This window comes from Calidris pugnax, unplaced genomic scaffold (assembly GCF_001431845.1).
Source record: "Calidris pugnax isolate Ruff unplaced genomic scaffold, ASM143184v1 scaffold161, whole genome shotgun sequence".
NCBI lineage: Eukaryota > Metazoa > Chordata > Aves > Charadriiformes > Scolopacidae > Calidris > Calidris pugnax.
In genome coordinates this window covers 81,967-100,922 of record NW_015090955.1, presented here as the reverse complement: position 1 = coordinate 100,922, position 18,956 = coordinate 81,967, and the positions used below count along the sequence as shown (strand labels likewise).

Below are 18,956 nucleotides of genomic sequence, written 5' to 3'. Positions count from 1 at the left end.
AGCTGGGGGCCTGCCGGGTCACACAGAAGCTCGTTTGTCCTCCTTGAGATAATTCCTTCGTTGCACATTCAGGGATCTTCCAGATAACTTAGCCTGTAGCGACCCTAAAGAGAATGGAGCCCTCCTGCCTGCAGCAGCTGGATTCTTCTGAGACGCCTCCGGACTGGTTTTTCCCAAAAACAGCTCTGCCCACCCCCCTCCCACGCAGGAAAGGTGCCCCTCAGAGGATTGTTCCTGTGGCGTCACTCGATTTTAAAGCTTTTTGACCTTGGGGAGCCGGGCAGTGTGGCTTTAATCTCTTTAGGTCCCGTTGTGGTGCCGGGGCAGCTCGCAGGAGCAGAGCTGCAGCTCTCGGGGTGCCAGGGGTGCCTACCCCCTGCTTGTACCAGGGCTGGCAGCGTGGCAGCCATCGGTTCCCCCCCGGTGTTACCCTTCACAGGGAGCCTTTTCCTCTCAGCTCTGTGAGATGTGGTGGGAGAGGGAGCTGCTGCCTCCTCCCTCCTTGGTTCAGGAGTCACCCTTCCAGCCGCTGCCTTCCCGAGCCTCCCGGCCACCACCTCTTCCCTCTTCCCGCCTCCAAATCGCGCTGCTTCCTACTTCTGCCAGCCTGCCTCCCTCCTGCACAGATCCCAGGGTTTATGAGCTGAGAAAAAACTGCAGCTGCCAGATTTGCTGAGGGTTTTAGCCCTTGAGATCCCTCCCTGCTCTGCCAGGTGAAACCTGGGATCTCAGCTGGACCAGGAGGTGCTTCTTAAGGAGATTCTGCGGCCGGGGCCGACAGTTTGGCTAGCTAATGCTATTTTAAACCTTGCCATTTTGGAAATGGGTTCCTACTGGAGCTTTGTGGTATAACTTATTCTGTCGTTATATACCAAAGAGGTTCACTTGTTTTTCTTGAGTTTTAGGTTATTCTTCCTAGCTGGAATGGAAAGGAGTTGCTTGTCAGTTCACGCTTGGGGGCTTGTGGTGTTCCTTGGGGAAGGTGCTGCGGAACGGCTCAGGAATGGGGGCACTGATGGAAATGGCTTTAGTTTTGGTCTTTTTTTTATATAAAAAAACAAGAAAAAATATTTCCAACTTCTGTGTGGTGGTTATTTGGAGATCTCTTGAGGTGCTGGTGACATCATGGGAACGGGAATCCTTCCTTCTACAATTCCCAGTGGGTTTTTGGTCCAGCCCAGTGCTGTGTTGAAGCAGGATGGTGACTCGAGGGGCTGCACGGCCACTGAGATGGGGCAAATTCTCCCTCTCCCCTCACTTCACCCACACAGAGCCTGTCCTCTGGCAGACTAGCTTTGTGTTGCAGCATGTTCTGTGCAGAGCATCAGCCTGAGGGCTTTGCCTGCAATTTGTCTTTTACCCAGTGTGGTTTTAGCTTGGGAGAAAAGAGCAAATATGACAATACACCAGCTGGAGAGTGCTGGTTTCTCTGCACAGTCACTCCTTGGCTCCTGCTCGGGCTTTTCTGTGGCTCCAGCTCACATCCTCGTGGAAGCAGCGACCGGCTGGTGCAGCCGACGTCCCTGACCTGCCGTTGTAGCCAACCAACGTGCCTCAGGCGAGTTAAAAATTAACTTAATTTTTTTTTGTTGTTTTTGGAAGGCATTAACATTTCTGCTGTGAACTTGCACAACTGCACTTTAAAACAAACAAAGCAAGCGATCGCCGCTGGGGTTTGGCGTGAGCTGGTGATGGAAACTAAGCTTTATTTTCTGATTATTCTGTGTAGTTGGGTGCACCTCGATGCTAACTGGTGAGAGCACCCTGGTGTTGGCTCCCACCCCATTCCAGGGGCAGGCTCTGCCCGAGGTGGGGTGCCCTGGCACCAAAGGAAAGGGGTGAACTTCACCCACAGCCCTCTCCCTGCTTTGGGGATCAGCACCTTCTCCTCACCTTTTTACTTTCCTGGAAGCTGGGTGAGGAGAGGGGAGCTCTCTGGGGCTGGGGAAGGTGGCTGAGCCTTTGGTGACGAGCTGGACTGGGCTGTCACAGCCTGCCCTGCTGGGGTCTGCAGGATTTCTGATGGCCCAGGCACTTGGGGAACAGAGCCCCCCATTTCCAGTCCCCTGCCTGCCTTTTGGCTCCGCTGCTGGCAGCTCACAGCACACTCTGAGACCCTGCCGTGAGCTCCTGGCTCTACCCTGCACCAGGGTTTGTTGAGGGTTGTTTTTTTTTCCCCCCATTTCTGCAAACTTTGTGGTTTTAAGAGCAGCTGGATGCCCCGGAGCCGCAGAACCAGGCAGACACGTGTGCTTGCGCCCTTTTATTTCACTTTAACACACAAGAGGGAGAGAATAAAGACAATTACTTATTTGAGACAAACAAAGTTGCCCAGAGGCAGGCTTTTGGTACGCTGCAGTCACCGTGTGCCTGGGCCGTGTCTTCCTGCCCTCACTCGTGGCACAAGGCAAGAGGAGCTGGTTGACAATGGCTTTTGGGCACCAACTGGTTTTGTGTGCTCCGTGTTGGGCTCTACGGTGTGAGCTCTTTCTTGGCAGTGCCCTCGGCCCCGCTTTTCTGCTGACCCCTGGAGCCATCTCTGCTTTGTGAGGAGGGGTCTCCGGGGGCACCACTGGACTCACAGCCCTCCCCAGGGCTGGCTGGACCCCCCTCCTTGCCATGGGGTGAGGTGTCCCTGGGGAAGGGAAGGCACCTTGGCAGGGTCAGTGGCTGGGATGGGGGCACGGGGGGGAATTTGGCACCCAGGTGCTTGCCGTCACCTACCTTGGTGCCCCTTCGCTGTCGTCGCAGATCTTGAGCAGCATCGGGGCCTGTTCCTCCTTGGGCTCCCGGGGCTCCTGCAGCCTGTGGTGGGATGGGCATGAGCCACAGCCGTGTCCCCCCCTGGCCCCAAAAGACCCCCCCCCAAACCCTGGCACCTCTCGCAGAATCACAGAATCTTCTAGGTTGGAAGGGACCTTAAAGATCATCTTGTCCAACCGTCAACCTAACTGACAAAAATAGACACCCACACAACAAACAAGGAGCATCATCACTAAACCCTATCTCCCAGCACTACATCAACCCGTCTTTTGAACACCTCCAGGGATGGGGCCTCAACCGCCTCCCTGGGCAGCCCATTCCAATGGCTGAGAACCCTTTCCGTGAAAAAATTTTTCCCAATATCCAGCCTGAACCTCCCCTGGTGTAACTTGAGGCCATTTCCTCTCGTCCTGTCGCCTGTGACTTGGGAGAAGAGACCGACCCCCACCTCTCTACCCCCTCCTTTCAGGGAGTTGGAGAGAGCAAGAAGGTCTCCCCTCAGCCTCCTCTTCTCCAGGCTGAACACCCCCAGCTCCCTCAGCCTCTCCTCATCAGACTTGTGCTCCAGACCCCTCACCAGCTTTGTCACCCTTCTCTGGACCCACTCCAGCACCTCGATGTCTTTTTTATGGTAGGGGGCCCAAAACTGGACACAGCACTCTCACCTGGGCTCCAGCCTCTCCTTCACCTTGGCGATGGAGCGGACATAGGGTGCGATCTGCTTGGTGATGGTGGTCAGGCAGCTGTTCTCCTGCCGCAGCTGCAGCAGGTCGTGGAGCTGGGCTGGGGGGTGAGAGGAGCAGGCTGTGGCCACGGCAGCCCCCCACCTTTCAGCAGACATGGGGGGGGGCTCGGGGCTGGGGGAATAGGGTCACCGGTACCTTCATAGATCTCCTGCTCGTTTGCCACCCGCTGGTACGTCTCCTCCCAGACCTGGAAGGGGGACAGGGAGCCGGGCAGCGTGCCGTGGCGTGGCACTGGGGGGGGAACCCTGCTGTGGTGGGACGGGCCGGCCGTACCTCCTCGAAGACGCTGCGCATCATCTCCACGGCCGAGTAGTGAGCGGCGATCTGCACGTCCATCTGCAGGGACTTCTGCAGGATCTCGCTCATGATCTCCGTCTTGATGAGCGAGTGGTGCTTGGTGAGGTCGCGGTGCAGCTCCTGCACCTGGTCCTTCAGGCCCTGGATCTCCGTCTGCAGCATCTGCAGGGGGTCACAGAATCACAGAATCTTAGTGGTTGGAAGGGACCTCTGAGATCATCGAGTCCAACCACAAAAAAAAAAAAAAACAAACCAAAAAACCAAACAAATACAAAACACACCACACCAAACGCCCACCAAAACCACCGCACCCACCAACTAAACCCCACACTCAACACCTCACCATAAAGCAATAACCTTGGGCACTGGAGCATGCCCTGAAGAGCCACGTCTATACGTTTCTTAAATACCTCCAGGGATGGTGACTCCACCACCTCCCTGGGCAGGCTGTTCCAGGGCCTGACCACTCTCTCAGTAAAGTAATTCTTTCTAATATCTAATCTAAATCTCCCCTGCCCCAACTTCAGACCATTTCCTCTGGTCTTGTCGTTCGTCCTTTGGGAGAAGAGGCCAACACCTGCCTCTCTACACCCTCCTTTCAGGTAGTTGTAGAGGGCAATGAGGTCTCCCCTCAGCCTCCTCTTCTCCAAACTAAACATGCCTAGTTCCCTCAGCCTCTCCTCATAGGACTTGTTCTCCAGACCCCTCCCCAGCTTGGTGGCTCTCCTCTGGACACAATCCAGCACTTCAATGTCTTTCCTGTAGTGAGGGGCCCAGAACTGAACACAGTACTCGAGGTGAGGCCTCACCAGTGCCCAGTACAGAGGCACAAGAGGGTCGAGGGGGCAACGGTGGCGTGAGCAGCACCTCCCCATCCCATCCCATCCCATCCCATCCCATCCAGACCCTCGCTCCCTACCCGGTAGGTGTTCTCGTAGTTGCGGCAGTGCTCGGCGAAGGGGGTCTCTCGCCCCTCTGCCAGCAGGACCTTGGTGCTGATGTACCGGTGCATCGTCGGCTTCCTCACCATGGACATTTTATCGCCGGCGGGGGGACAGCCGGGCACCATGAGGGTCTTGGAGCATTGGCCACCAGGGATCCTGCGTGGGGAGGGCGACAGCGGCGCGCTGCAGGCGAGCAGCAGCGGGGGCGAGGTGCCAGGGGCCACGGCCGCCGGCTCAGCCCCACCGCCCCTCGCCCCCGGGGAGCCTGGGGACGTGCCAGCCCCACACCTCCCTTCCCTGGCACAATGGGGTTAGTCGGAGGTGCCTTTGCTGCCCCAAAAGTCAGCTTTCTGTAGGCTGCTACTCCCCACGCTCCCAGCTTTGGTGGGGAGAAGGCAGGAGCTGAGCTTGGCGCACCCCAGGCTCTGAAGGCAATCTCCTGGCCCCTTGGTGGGTGCCCGCTGATGCTGCCCTTGCATCTCCCCCCATTCACAGAATCACAGAATCTTCTAGGTTGGAAGGGACCTTAAAGATCATCTTGTCCAACCGTCAACCTAACTGACAAAAATAGACACCCACACAACAAACAAGGAGCATCATCACTAAACCCTATCTCCCAGCACTACATCAACCCCTCTTTTGAACACCTCCAGGGATGGGGCCTCAACCCCCTCCCTGGGCAGCCCATTCCAATGGCTGAGAACCCTTTGGGTGAAAACATTTTTCCCAATATCCAGCCTGAACCTCCCCTGGTGTAACTTGAGGCCATTTCCTCTCGTCCTGTCGCCTGTGACTTGGGAGAAGAGACCGACCCCCCCCTCTCTACACCCTCCTTTCAGGGAGTTGGAGAGAGCGAGAAGGTCTCCCCTCAGCCTCCCCTTCTCCAGGCTGAATACCCCCAGTTCCCTCAGCCTCTCCTCATCAGACTTCTTCTCCAGACCCCACAGCCTCCCCACGCTTCCCACCGCCCCGGCTCTGCTGCCCCACCGCCGTCGGTCCTACCGTACAACGCCGCGCTCCCCCTGCCCGCGCCGGGGCTGGCAGCCCCCCGGAGCTCAGCCGCCCTGCGGTGCCGAGCCCGGCCGGGGGCGAGGAGCGGTGCCCATGGGGCAGCAGCGCCCGTTTGTCCTCTCCGGCCGGGAGCGCCTGGCAGAGCCAGCGTCGCCGTGACATCAACGGGCCTAAATATATCCCCGGGTGAGGAACGGCCGGGCAATTCCCTGAAATTCTGATAAAAATAGTGGCGGGCAAAGAGGTTGCGGCGCCGCGGGCGTGCGGGCGAGCGGGAGCTGGCCCCGGCACAGCACCCGCCGCAGAGGGGACAATGCTCTCTGGGGACGGCCGGTGGCGGGGGGGCCAGGCTTGGGGAACCGGGTGCTGGCTCGCCTGGGTGCCCCACTGCCCGCCCCACTTCCCAGAAGTGTCACTTGAAGCCCCCGTGCCTGTCGCTCGTCAGCACAGCTGTGTTCTGCCATGTCCCCGCCGAGTTGACAGGCTCAAGGGCAGCAGCGGGGGCAAGCTTGGCACCGTGGGGGCCCCATTGGGATGCCCGGGGGGGAGGATGAGGGGGAACACGTGGCAGGATGTGCCCCCGCTGCGATCCCAGCACCTCACATGTTTGCGCCGGCGATGCCAGGACCAATGGTGCCAGCGCTGCCCACCACGGAGCGGCGGGGGCTGAGCATCAGCAGGGGCTCCAGGCAGCGGGCAAACTCTGCCCGGTACTCGCTGTTGATCTGGGGGGCGAGATGGGGGTGCGTGTGGCTGGGGATGGGGCAGAACCAGCCACCAGGGCTGCCCGTGGGGTGCTGCGGGCAGGGGCTTGACCCCGGGTGGGTGGCAGGGCTCTACCTTGCTGGTCTGGGCTGGGCGCAGGCGGTGCGGCAGCTTGACGATCCTCTGCAGCCTCTCCATCAGTTGCTGAAAGGTAGCGGTGGGGTGAGGGGCACCCAGGAGCCTGGCACCACCCCAGGGTGGCACCAGGACCCCCCCTCCCAGCACTGCAGTGGGGCACAGTGGTGTCCCCCAGCCCCACGGCGGGATGCTGCCACCATCCCGCAGCGCTGGCACCACTCACGTAGCCCAGGTCCAGGAACTCAGCTTTGTTGGCGGAGCTCAGGAAGGCTGAGCAGGTCACCAGGTGGACCTGTGTGTGTGTAGGGGGGTCACCATCAGCACCCCGTGGTGCTGGGGCAGCCCAGCTCCTGCGCCAGGGCACCCCTGCCCAGCCTGGTGCCCTACCTGCAGGGTGGGCAGCAGGGAGGCGAGGTGGGCGAGCTGCTCCTTGAAGGCCTTCTCCTTCTCCTCGTGCTGGCTGCAGCAGAGCGGGGACATGGCACAGCCCTTACGGGGGCACCGGGGAGCCATCCAGCCCCAGGGCACCCCAAAACACCCCGAGATGGAGGGACACCCCCCCCGGGAGGTGGCTCGGTCTGCAGCCCCTCACCTCTGAACGGCTTTCAGGAGCGTCTTCTTCCTCTCAGAGAGCTGCTCCTGCAAATGGTATGATGGTGTCCTGCCTTGTGTCCTGTGGCTGCTGCCCATCCCATGGCCACCCCGACCCCCTCCTACCCCCCCAGCTCTGCCCTGCCCACACGTTGGGCACCCGTGGGTGCAGGGCACGACGTGCAGGTGGTTGCCCCACACCTGCATGCGGCCGAAGAGGGAGTTGATGGCTGCCTCCTCCTCGCTGGCACTGTTGCGCACCTCCTCGATCATGGCCTTGAGGAGGACGATGGCCTCCCGCGTGGAGGTCTGCAGCTCCTTCACGGCCTGCCCGGGGTTGAGGGGGGGCAGCAGGGGGGCTGCGGCGCTGCGGGCATCACCACACCCCCCCCGTGCCCCCACTCCCCGCCACCGAGACCCGCTTGCCCACCATCACTGCCTGGTCCAGCCGCTCGCAGCCCTGCATGTACGCCGTCTCGATGTCGATGCAGTGTGCCCGGCTCTCCCTGCGGGCACGGCCGTCAGGGCACGGGATGGGAGGAGGTACAGGGCGCGCACGGGGCCAGGGCTGCTCACCCCTGCATGTCCCTGAAGCAGTTGATGCAGAGCATGGACTTCTTCTCGGTGGAGAACATGATGTAGGGCTCCTCGTGCAGCGCTGCAAGGGACAGGGACATCGGGCAGCCTGGCACGGCACGGCATGGTTCAGCGTGGCATGGTGCAGCACATTGCAGCCTGGCATGGCATGGCACGGCATGGCATGATTCAGCATGGCATGGCATGGTGCAGCACATTGCAGCCTCGCAAGGCATGGCATGGCATGATTCAGAATGGCATGGCATGGTGCAGCACATTGCAGCATGGCACAGCATGGCATGGCATGGTGCAGCATGGTATGGTGCAGCACACTGCAGCCTGGCACAGCATGGCATGGCATGGTTCAGCATGGCAGAGCACAGCATGGCATGGCATGGCATGGTGCAGCATGGCATGGTGCAGCACATTACAGCGTGGCATGGCATAGCATGGTTCAGCATGGCATGGTGCAGCACATTGCAGCCTGGCATGGCATGGTTCAGCATGGCAAAACACAGCATGGCATGGTTAGCATGGCAGAACACAGCATGGTATGGTGCAGCACATTGCAGCCTGGCATGGCATGGTTCAGCATGGCAAAACACAGCATGGCATGGTTAGCATGGCAGAACACAGCATGGTTTTTTCCCAATATCCAGCCTGAACCTCCCCTGGTGTAACTTGAGGCCATTTCCTCTCGTCCTGTCGCCTGTGACTTGGGAGAAGAGACCGACCCCCACCTCTCTACACCCTCCTTTCAGGGAGTTGGAGAGAGCAAGAAGGTCTCCCCTCAGCCTCCTCTTCTCCAGGCTGAATAACCCCAGTTCCCTCAGCCTCTCCTCATCAGACTTCTTCTCCAGACCCCACAGCCTCCCCACGCTTCCCACCGCCCCGGCTCTGCTGCCCCACCGCCGTCGGTCCTACCGTACAACGCCGCGCTCCCCCTGCCCGCGCCGGGGCTGGCAGCCCCCCGGAGCTCAGCCGCCCTGCGGTGCCGAGCCCGGCCGGGGGCGAGGAGCGGTGCCCATGGGGCAGCAGCGCCCGTTTGTCCTCTCCGGCCGGGAGCGCCTGGCAGAGCCAGCGTCGCCGTGACATCAACGGGCCTAAATATATCCCCGGGTGAGGAACGGCCGGGCAATTCCCTGAAATTCTGATAAAAATAGTGGCGGGCAAAGAGGTTGCGGCGCCGCGGGCGTGCGGGCGAGCGGGAGCTGGCCCCGGCACAGCACCCGCGGCAGAGGGGACAATGCTCTCTGGGGACGGCCAGTGGCGGGGGGGCCAGGCTTGGGGAACCGGGTGCTGGCTCGCCTGGGTGCCCCACTGCCCGCCCCACTTCCCAGAAGTGTCACTTGAAGCCCCCGTGCCTGTCGCTCGTCAGCACAGCTGTGTTCTGCCATGTCCCCGCCGAGTTGACAGGCTCAAGGGCAGCAGCGGGGGCAAGCTTGGCACCGTGGGGGCCCCATTGGGATGCCCGGGGGGGAGGATGAGGGGGAACACGTGGCAGGATGTGCCCCCGCTGCGATCCCAGCACCTCACATGTTTGCGCCGGCGATGCCAGGACCAATGGTGCCAGCGCTGCCCACCACGGAGCGGCGGGGGCTGAGCATCAGCAGGGGCTCCAGGCAGCGGGCAAACTCTGCCCGGTACTCGCTGTTGATCTGGGGGGCGAGATGGGGGTGCGTGTGGCTGGGGATGGGGCAGAACCAGCCACCAGGGCTGCCCGTGGGGTGCTGCGGGCAGGGGCTTGACCCCGGGTGGGTGGCAGGGCTCTACCTTGCTGGTCTGGGCTGGGCGCAGGCGGTGCGGCAGCTTGACGATCCTCTGCAGCCTCTCCATCAGTTGCTGAAAGGTAGCGGTGGGGTGAGGGGCACCCAGGAGCCTGGCACCACCCCAGGGTGGCACCAGGACCCCCCCTCCCAGCACTGCAGTGGGGCACAGTGGTGTCCCCCAGCCCCACGGCGGGATGCTGCCACCATCCCGCAGCGCTGGCACCACTCACGTAGCCCAGGTCCAGGAACTCGGCTTTGTTGGCGGAGCTCAGGAAGGCTGAGCAGGTCACCAGGTGGACCTGTGTGTGTGTGGGGGGGTCACCATCAGCACCCCGTGGTGCTGGGGCAGCCCAGCTCCTGCGCCAGGGCACCCCTGCCCAGCCTGGTGCCCTACCTGCAGGGTGGGCAGCAGGGAGGCGAGGTGGGCGAGCTGCTCCTTGAAGGCCTTCTCCTTCTCCTCGTGCTGGCTGCAGCAGAGCGGGGACATGGCACAGCCCTTACGGGGGCACCGGGGAGCCATCCAGCCCCAGGGCACCCCAAAACACCCCGAGATGGAGGGACACCCCCCCCGGGAGGTGGCTCGGTCTGCAGCCCCTCACCTCTGAACGGCTTTCAGGAGCGTCTTCTTCCTCTCAGAGAGCTGCTCCTGCAAATGGTATGATGGTGTCCTGCCTTGTGTCCTGTGGCTGCTGCCCATCCCACGGCCACCCCGACCCCCTCCTACCCCCCCAGCTCTGCCCTGCCCACACGTTGGGCACCCGTGGGTGCAGGGCACGACGTGCAGGTGGTTGCCCCACACCTGCATGCGGCCGAAGAGGGAGTTGATGGCTGCCTCCTCCTCGCTGGCACTGTTGCGCACCTCCTCGATCATGGCCTTGAGGAGGACGATGGCCTCCCGCGTGGAGGTCTGCAGCTCCTTCACGGCCTGCCCGGGGTTGAGGGGGGGCAGCAGGGGGGCTGCGGCGCTGCGGGCATCACCACCCCCCCCCCGTGCCCCCACTCCCCGCCACCGAGACCCGCTTGCCCACCATCACTGCCTGGTCCAGCCGCTCGCAGCCCTGCATGTACGCCGTCTCGATGTCGATGCAGTGTGCCCGGCTCTCCCTGCGGGCACGGCCGTCAGGGCACGGGATGGGAGGAGGTACAGGGCGCGCACGGGGCCAGGGCTGCTCACCCCTGCATGTCCCTGAAGCAGTTGATGCAGAGCATGGACTTCTTCTCGGTGGAGAACATGATGTAGGGCTCCTCGTGCAGCGCTGCAAGGGACAGGGACATCGGGCAGCCTGGCACGGCACGGCATGGTTCAGCGTGGCATGGTGCAGCACATTGCAGCCTGGCATGGCATGGCACGGCATGGCATGATTCAGCATGGCATGGCATGGTGCAGCACATTGCAGCCTCTCAAGGCATGGCATGGCATGATTCAGAATGGCATGGCATGGTGCAGCACATTGCAGCATGGCACAGCATGGCATGGCATGGTGCAGCATGGTATGGTGCAGCACACTGCAGCCTGGCACAGCATGGCATGGCATGGTTCAGCATGGCAGAGCACAGCATGGCATGGCATGGCATGGTGCAGCATGGCATGGTGCAGCACATTACAGCGTGGCATGGCATAGCATGGTTCAGCATGGCATGGTGCAGCACATTGCAGCCTGGCATGGCATGGCATGGTTCAGCGTGGCAGAGCACAGCATGGCATGGTGCAGCATGGTATGGTGCAGAACATTGCAGCCTGGCACGGTATGGTATAGTTCAGCATGGCATGGTTCAGCATGGCATGGCATGGTGCAGCACATTGCAGCCTGGCACAGCATGGCATGGCATGGTTCAGCATGGCCGAGCACAGCATGGCATGGCATGGTGCAGCACATTGCAGCCTGGCATGGCATGGTTCAGCATGGCAAAACACAGCATGGCATGGTTAGCATGGCAGAACACAGCATGGTATGGTGCAGCACATTGCAGCCTGGCAGGGCACAGCATGGCATGGCACGGTAGAGCATGGCATGGCATGGCATGGTGCAGCACGGCACGATATGGCACGGCACTCACGGCACTTCTTGTGGATGTCCTTGGTGCGCTTGGAGAGGGAGACGATCTCATGGCGGGCGAACATCTTGGCACGGTGTGTCTCCTCGCGGCACGGGGCGCAGAGGGGCTGCCCGCAGGTGTTGCAGAAGTACATGGTGTCCAGCTCCTGTGCGGGCAGGGTGTGTGAGGGGGGTGGCTGGTGGTGGGCACGGCTCCGGCGGGGGTCCCCCTGCCCGCACACCCCCCCTTGCCCTCACCGCCTTGGCACAGCGCCGGTCGCAGTTGGCACACTGCACGTCCTCCTCGCCGTCGGCCGAGCTGTCCACCAGGAACTGCAGGAGCCGGTCCACGGGGGGCAACCCTGTGCCCCCCCTCACCACCGAGGGGTGCCTGCGGGGTCGGGGTGGGGATGGAGGTGGGATTGGGATGGGGATGGAAGTGGGATTGGGATGGGGATGGAGGTGGGATTGGGATGGGGATACCCACCCAGGGCAGGTGGGGGCAGCTCTGTGGGCACAGGGAGCAGTGCCACGAGGGGTTGCCGGCCGTGTGCTGCGTGCCCTGTCCCCCGTGTCCCCCCCAACCCGGGCAGGGGGGGTCCCTTACCCGCAGAGTGGGCAGCGCAAGCGGCCGTCGCTGGCACGGCCCCGCAGGCAGCTGGCACAGAAGTTGTGGTAGCAGTCGAGCAGGCAGGGGTGCTGGTAGGGCTCGTGGCAGAGCAGGCAGACCAGAGGGTGGCAGTTGGCCTTCTCCAGCTCCGAGCAGGTCCCCAGCGGGGAGAAGATGCCCCCGGCCATCTGCAGGGCAGAGAGTTGCCCCCCCCTCCTGCACCCCGCTTCACCCCCTGTGCCCGGGGAGCCCCGCTTGGCACCAGAGCCGTGGCCACCCTGCAAAGGACGGACCCTGCCCCTGGGCTCTGCCAGCAGCCACCTATTTTTAGGTTATGAGCAGCGTGGCACGAGCTGCCCCAAACGCCCCCCTTCCCTCGGGTGGGGGGCAGCAGGGGTGGGTGGGATGGCCCCAGCAGAGGGGTGTCCCCCTGGGTGGGCACCAGGAGCCCCCTGGGATGGGGTGTCCCCTTCAAAGGAGCCTCCCCCTGGGATGGGGTGTCCCCCTCCAAGGAGCATCCTCTGGGATGGGGTGTCCCCCTCCAAGGAGCATCCCCTGCAGCAGAGTGTCCCCCAGAACAGGGGTGGGGGATGCTCCAGGGCTTGGTGGCCCCCCCAGGAGGGAGCATCCTCCACCATGGGGTGTCCCTTCCCCTGGGGTGTCCCCTACGAAGGTGGCATCCCGGCAGCGAAGCCAGCCCAGTCGCCCCACGTGCTGGGGAGCCCCAAGAGAAAAGGGGGGGCACCGTGGCCAGGGTGAAGGCTTTACCTCTCCCCGTCTGTCAGGCGGGGGACCGGCCGTGCCGTGCCGTGCCGAGCCGTGCCGCTGCTCCCCGTGCGCCGGCTGGAATGAGAGCGATGCCGCGGCCCCCGTGACGCGGGGCCCCCCTGGCACTGCCGGGTGGCTGCCACGCCACGGCCCAAAAATAGCCCCCGGAGCGCTCGGTGGCAGGGGACAGCCCTGTGGGGGTGTGGGGACACCGGACGGCGTGGCCCTGGTGGGCATCCCTGTGCCCTGGTGATGATCCCCAGGGGGTGGGGGTGCACCCCCATGGGCAGTGAGTGGGGTGCAGGGACACTGCCACAGGCAGTGAGGTACCCTGGGGTTCAGGGGGGCTCCAGGAGGCAGTGACTGGGGTGCAGGGACATGTGCACCCCGCAGGCACCCTGGGGTGCTCCAGAGAGCTCCAATCCCTCAGACCCCGCCAGATGGATCACTGGTCCCTGCTGTCCCTGGATGCCCCCAGTCCTCCATCCTCCTGATCCCCCAGTTCCCTGATCCCCAGTCACTGCTGGCCATGTTGTGTGGGTGTCTATTTTTGTCAGTTAGGTTGACGGTTGGACAAGATGATCTTTGAGGTCCCTTCCAACCTAGAAGATTCTGTGATTCTGTGACACGGGCATCCCTGTGCCCTGGTGATGATCCCCAGGGGGTGGAGGTGCACCCCGTGGGCAGTGAGTGGGGTGCAGGGACACGTGTACCCCACAGGCAGTGAGGCACCCTGGGGTTCAGGGGGGCTCCAGCAGGCAGTGACTGGGGTGCAGGGACATGTGCACCCTGCAGGCACCTTGGGGTGCTCCAGAGAGCCCCAACCTCTTAGCCCTCGCCAGATGGATCCCTGGTCCCTGCTGTCCCCTGATGCCCCCAGTCCTCCATCCTCCTGCTCCCCCAGTTCCCTGATCCCCAGTCCCTGCTGGCCACAACCTCCTGATCCCTGGTCCCTGCTGTCCCTGGTCCCCTAATGTCCCCACTTCTCCAACCTCCTGATCTCCCGATTGTCTGATCCCTGGCTGCTGCTAGCCCTGATCTATTGATCCCTGGTCCCCTGATCCCCCAGTTCTCCATCCTCCTGATCCCCCACTTCCCTGATCCCTGGTCCATGCTGGCCTCGATCCCCTTCTGTGCCCTGGTGATGATCCCCAGGGGGTGGAGGTGCACCCCGTGGGCAGTGAGTGGGGTGCAGGGACACGTGTACCCCACAGGCAGTGAGGCACCCTGGGGTTCAGGGGGGCTCCAGCAGGCAGTGACTGGGGTGCAGGGACATGTGCACCCTGCAGGCACCTTGGGGTGCTCCAGAGAGCCCCAACCTCTTAGCCCTCGCCAGATGGATCCCTGGTCCCTGCTGTCCCCTGATGCCCCCAGTCCTCCATCCTCCTGCTCCCCCAGTTCCCTGATCCCCAGTCCCTGCTGGCCACAACCTCCTGATCCCTGGTCCCTGCTGTCCCTGGTCCCCTAATGTCCCCACTTCTCCAACCTCCTGATCTCCCGATTGTCTGATCCCTGGCTGCTGCTAGCCCTGATCTATTGATCCCTGGTCCCCTGATCCCCCAGTTCTCCATCCTCCTGATCCCCCAGTTTCCTGATCCTTGGACCCTGCTGGCCCTGGTCCCCTGATGCCCCCAGTCCTCCATCCTCCTGATCCCCCAGTTCCCTGATCCCTGCTGGCCCTGGTGCCCTGACGCCCCCATTTCTCCATCCTCCTGATCCCCAAGTTCCCTAATCCCTGCTGTCCCTGGTCCCCTGATGTCCCTAGTTTCCATTCCTCCTGATCCCCCAGTTCCCTGGTCCCCGGATGTCCCCACTCCTCCATCCTTCTGATCCCCCAGTTCCCTGATCCCTGGTCCCTGCTGGCCCTGGTCCCCTGATGCCCCCAGACCTCCATCCTCCTGATCCCTTGATCTTCTGATCCTCAGTCCCTGCTGGCCCCGACCCTCTGATCCCTGGTCCCCTGATGTCCCCAGTCCTCCAACCTCCTGATCCCATGATCCTCTGATCCCTGGCTGCTGCTGGCCCTGATCTATTGATCCCTGGTCCCTTGATCCCCCAGTTCTCCATCCTCCTGATCCCCCAGTTCCCTGGACCCCTGATGCCCCCAGTTCTCCATCCTCCTGATCCCCCAGTTCCCTGGACCCCTGATGCCCCCAGTTCTCCATCCTCCTGATCCCCCAGTTCCCTGGACCCCTGATGCCCCCAGTTCTCCATCCTCCTGATCCCCCTGGTCCCTGATCCCTGGTCCCCTGATGTCCCTAGTTCTCCATCCTCCTGATCCCCCAATTCCGTGATCCCTGGTCCCTGCTGTCCCTGATGCCTCCAGTCCTCCATCCTCCTGATCCCCCAGTTCCCTGATCCCCAGTCCCTGCTGACCATGACCCTCTGATCCCTGCTGTCCCTGGTCCCCTGATGCCCCCAGTCCTCCAACCTCCTGACCCCCGGGCCCTGCCGACCCCGATCCTCTGATCCCTGGCTGCTGCCCCCCCCCCCCTTTTTGCCCCTTCGCTGGAGCCGCCATGGCGCCCGTGGTGAGTCTCCGCCGCCGGTGGCCGCCTGGTCGAGCTCGGTTCCCCCTCAAAACCTCCTTTTCCGCCATCCCCGCACCTTATTTCCCCCATTTATTTCCCTCCTTCCCCGCTTTTTTCCCTTCCGGGGCCTACACGTGCGGGCTGGGCCTCCACAGGGTCTGGGCCTCCATAGGGCCTAGCCCGCCCAGGCGTGGAGGGATGTGGGAGGCCTTTCTTTCTCTCTCCCCACACCCCGAATCCTGGCCCAAACCCCTTTCCGTTTCCTCCCACCCCCAGCCCGGAACGTGGCCCCGTCCCCTCGCATCCCGTCCCCTCGCTGAGGAAAGACTTGGGGCTTTTTAGTCTGGAGAAGAGAAGGCTGAGGGGGGATGTGATCAATGCCTATAAATACTTCAAGGGTGGGTGTCAGGAGGATGGGGCCAGGCTTTTTTCAACGCTGCCCAGGGATGGGACAAGAGGAAACGGGCACAAAATTGAATATAACAAGTTCTGTCTTGAATACAGAAGTTACATTGAGGGGCTGGAGCGGGTCCAGAGAAGGGCGACAAAGCTGGTGAGGGGTCTGGAGAATAAGTCTGATGAGGAGAGGCTGAGGGAACTGGGGTTATTCAGCCTGGAGAAGAGGAGGCTGAGGAGAGACCTTATTGCTCTCTCCAACTCCCTGAAAGGAGGGTGTAGAGAGGTGGGGGTCGGTCTCTTCTCCCAAGTCACAGGCGACAGGACGAGAGGAAATGGCCTCAAGTTACGCCAGGGGAGGTTCAGGCTGGATATTGGGAAAAATGTTTTCACGGAAAGGGTTCTCAGCCATTGGAATGGGCTGCCCAGGGAGGTGGTTGAGGCCCCATCCCTGGAGGTGTTCAAAAGAGGGGTTGATGTAGTGCTGGGAGATAGGGTTTAGTGATGATGCTCCTTGTTTGTTGTGTGGGTGACTATTTTTGTTAGGTTAGGTTGAGGGTTGGACAAGATGATCTTTAAGGTCCCTTCCAACCTAGAAGATTCTGTGATTCGGTAAACATGAGGAGGAACGTCTTCCCTTTGAGGGTGGCAGAGCCCTGGAAGAGGCTGCCCAGGGAGGTGGTGAAGTCTCCTTCTCTGGAGACATTCAAAACCCCACCTGGACACGTTCCTGTGGGACCTGCTCTGGCCGGGGGTTGGACTGGATGATCCCCAGAGGTCCCTTCCAACCCCATAGCATTCTGTGATTCTGTTTGCCCCCCTCTCTCCTCCCCGTTGCCAGCAGCAGATGCCTCACCTCTCTCTTTTTCTCTCTCTTTCTTTCCCTTTTCCCCCCGCTGCAGAAGAAGCCCGCAGCGAAAGGTGGCAAAAAAAAGAAGCAGGTGTTGAAGTTTACCCTGGACTGCACCCACCCCGTGGAGGATGGTATCATGGACGCCGCCAACTTTGTGAGTGTGGGGCCTCCCCGCTGCCACGGGAGCCGGTGAGGTGGCCCCGGCTGCCCCCACTGGGTGTTTTTTGGGGGAGGGGGGGCTTCTGGTTCTGCTCCCACCAGCCTGTTGGCTGGCACGGCCCTGGTTGCCCCCATCCCCCTGCTCTCTGGTTGTGCCCCTCACCGCGGCGCAGCGTAAAAGCCTGCAGCGCTGGGAAGCACCCTGCAGACAAAGGGAGCCCGAGGCTGCCAGATGTTTATTGTTTTAAAACTCTTCGTGGTTAAAGCATAAACATTTTCCCTGCCTGTCAAGCGGTGGTGCCATCCATCCCTCGAGGGGGGAGTGTCCTGGCACGCTGTGAGGAATGGGGAGGGCAGGAAGCGCTGCGTTTGAGTGCTCCGTGATGAACCTGTTTTCACTCAAAACTGTGCTGGAGCCTGGGTTTGGAGTGTGGGGCTGACCCAGGTGTGCCTGCAGGATCCTACCCCCACTGTCCCTCCATGGAAGGCAGGAAACGTGTCCCTGCTTTGTTAATCTGATGTATTTGGGCTTGAGAACCGCACTTATGTGCAGGTCTGAATGGGCTGGTCGGGTTAATTGTGGAGAGCACCATCAGGCTCGGGACCTTCCAACCTGCAGGAAGGTGGCTTCCCTCTGCTGTAACTCCCTGAAGGGGGGTGGAGAGAAGCGGGGGTTGGTCTCGTCTCCCAAGTCCCAGGAGATAGGACAAGGGGAAATGGCCTCCAGTTGCGCCAGGGGAGGTTTAGATCGGAGATTAGGAAACATTTCTTCAGTGAAAGGGTTATCCAGCATTGGAATGGGCTGCCCAGGGGAGTGGTTGAGGCACCATCCCTGGAGGTGTTCAAAAGAGGGGTTGACACGGTCCTCAAGAATATGGTTTAGTGATTTCTTTTTGATTGCTTATTTCTTATTTATTTTTTTGTCAGAGTTAGGTTGATGGTTGGACTAGATGATCTTTAAGGTCGCTTCCAACCTAGACCATTCTATGATTCTATGATTCCCTTGGACACAACAGCACTCCTTGCTCTCCCCCAGCTCTAACAAAAAGCCAGAGGCCGGGCACAGGCTGGTGGGGGAGGCCTTGTCCAGCAGGAGCTGGTGGCCCCAGCTCAGCGGCGCGTTCCTCTCTTACAGGAGCAGTTCCTGCAGGAGAGGATCAAGGTGAACGGCAAAGCAGGAAACCTGGGTGGGGGTGTGGTGACCATTGAGAGGAGCAAGAGCAAGATCACGGTCACGTCGGAGGTCCCGTTCTCCAAGAGGTGAGGTGGTGGGGGAGCCCCCGTGTCCCGGCGGTGCCGGGTGCCATCCCGGGGCTGCTCCCGGTGCCCAGAGCAACCGGCCCTCAGCGGGAGGTGACATAGTCCTTCAGGTTGGGAAGGACCTTTAAGATGCCTGGAAGGAAGAGACCTGGGGGTTCTAGTTGACAAAGGGCTGAAGATGAGCCGGCCGTGTGCCCAGGGGGGCAAGAAAGCCAATGGCATCCTGGCTTGTATCAAAAATAGTGTGACCAGCAGAAGTAGGGAGGTGATTGTGCCCCTGTACTCAGCACTGGGGAGGCCACACCTGGAGTCTTGTGTCCAGTTTTGGGCACCTCAATCCAAGAGAGATCTGGAGGTGCTGGAGCGAGGGCAGAGGAGGGCAACGAAGCTGGTGAGGGGGCTGGAAAACAAATCGTATGAGGAGCGGCTGAGGGAGTTGGGGCTGTTTAGTCTGAGGAAGAGGAGGCTGAGGGGAGACCTCATCACTCTCTACAACTTTGTGAAAGGACACTGTAGAGAGGTTGGTGCTGGTCTCTTCTCCCAGGTAATTAGTGACAGAACGAGAGGGAATGGCTTCAAGCTCCAACAGGGGAGGTTTAGATTGAACATTAGGAAGGAATTTGTCACCGAAAGAGTGGTCGGGCATTGGAACAGGCTGCCCAGGGAGGGGGTGGAGTCCCCATCCCTGGCTGTGTTTAAGGGCCGTTTAGATGCAGTGCTGAGGGACATGGTGTAGGGGAGGACTTTGTAGAGTAGGGGAGATGGTTGGACTCGATGATCCCAAGGGTCTCTTCCAACCTAGA

General features: G+C 61.4%; 2 protein-coding genes across 2 annotated transcripts in view; one reads left to right on the top strand and one right to left on the bottom strand.

Annotated features, from left to right (window-relative positions):
- Window positions 1-2,248: 2,248 nt before the first annotated feature.
- Window positions 2,249-13,042, bottom strand: RNF207 (ring finger protein 207). The gene is made up of 18 exons (XM_014952020.1): window positions 12,955-13,042; window positions 12,184-12,374; window positions 11,835-11,967; window positions 11,599-11,743; window positions 10,715-10,796; window positions 10,569-10,644; window positions 10,340-10,465; window positions 10,140-10,186; window positions 9,935-10,007; window positions 9,771-9,839; window positions 9,545-9,613; window positions 9,308-9,429; window positions 4,726-4,906; window positions 3,783-3,968; window positions 3,645-3,696; window positions 3,429-3,546; window positions 2,725-2,805; window positions 2,249-2,653 (listed from the first exon to the last, which is right to left on the bottom strand). The coding sequence occupies exons 2-18, from the start codon at window positions 12,372-12,374 to the stop codon at window positions 2,473-2,475; spliced, it is 1,932 nt and encodes a 643-aa protein (XP_014807506.1). The 5' UTR covers window positions 12,955-13,042; the 3' UTR covers window positions 2,249-2,472.
- A 2,389-nt stretch (window positions 13,043-15,431) lies between these two features.
- Window positions 15,432-18,956, top strand: part of RPL22 (ribosomal protein L22) — a 5,262-nt gene continuing 1,737 nt past the window's right edge. The window contains exons 1-3 of the mRNA XM_014952040.1: window positions 15,432-15,485; window positions 16,784-16,888; window positions 18,029-18,153. Coding sequence (XP_014807526.1) covers window positions 15,474-15,485; window positions 16,784-16,888; window positions 18,029-18,153 — 242 coding nt within the window. The 5' untranslated portion in view covers window positions 15,432-15,473. The remainder of the gene's footprint in view (window positions 15,486-16,783; window positions 16,889-18,028; window positions 18,154-18,956) is intronic.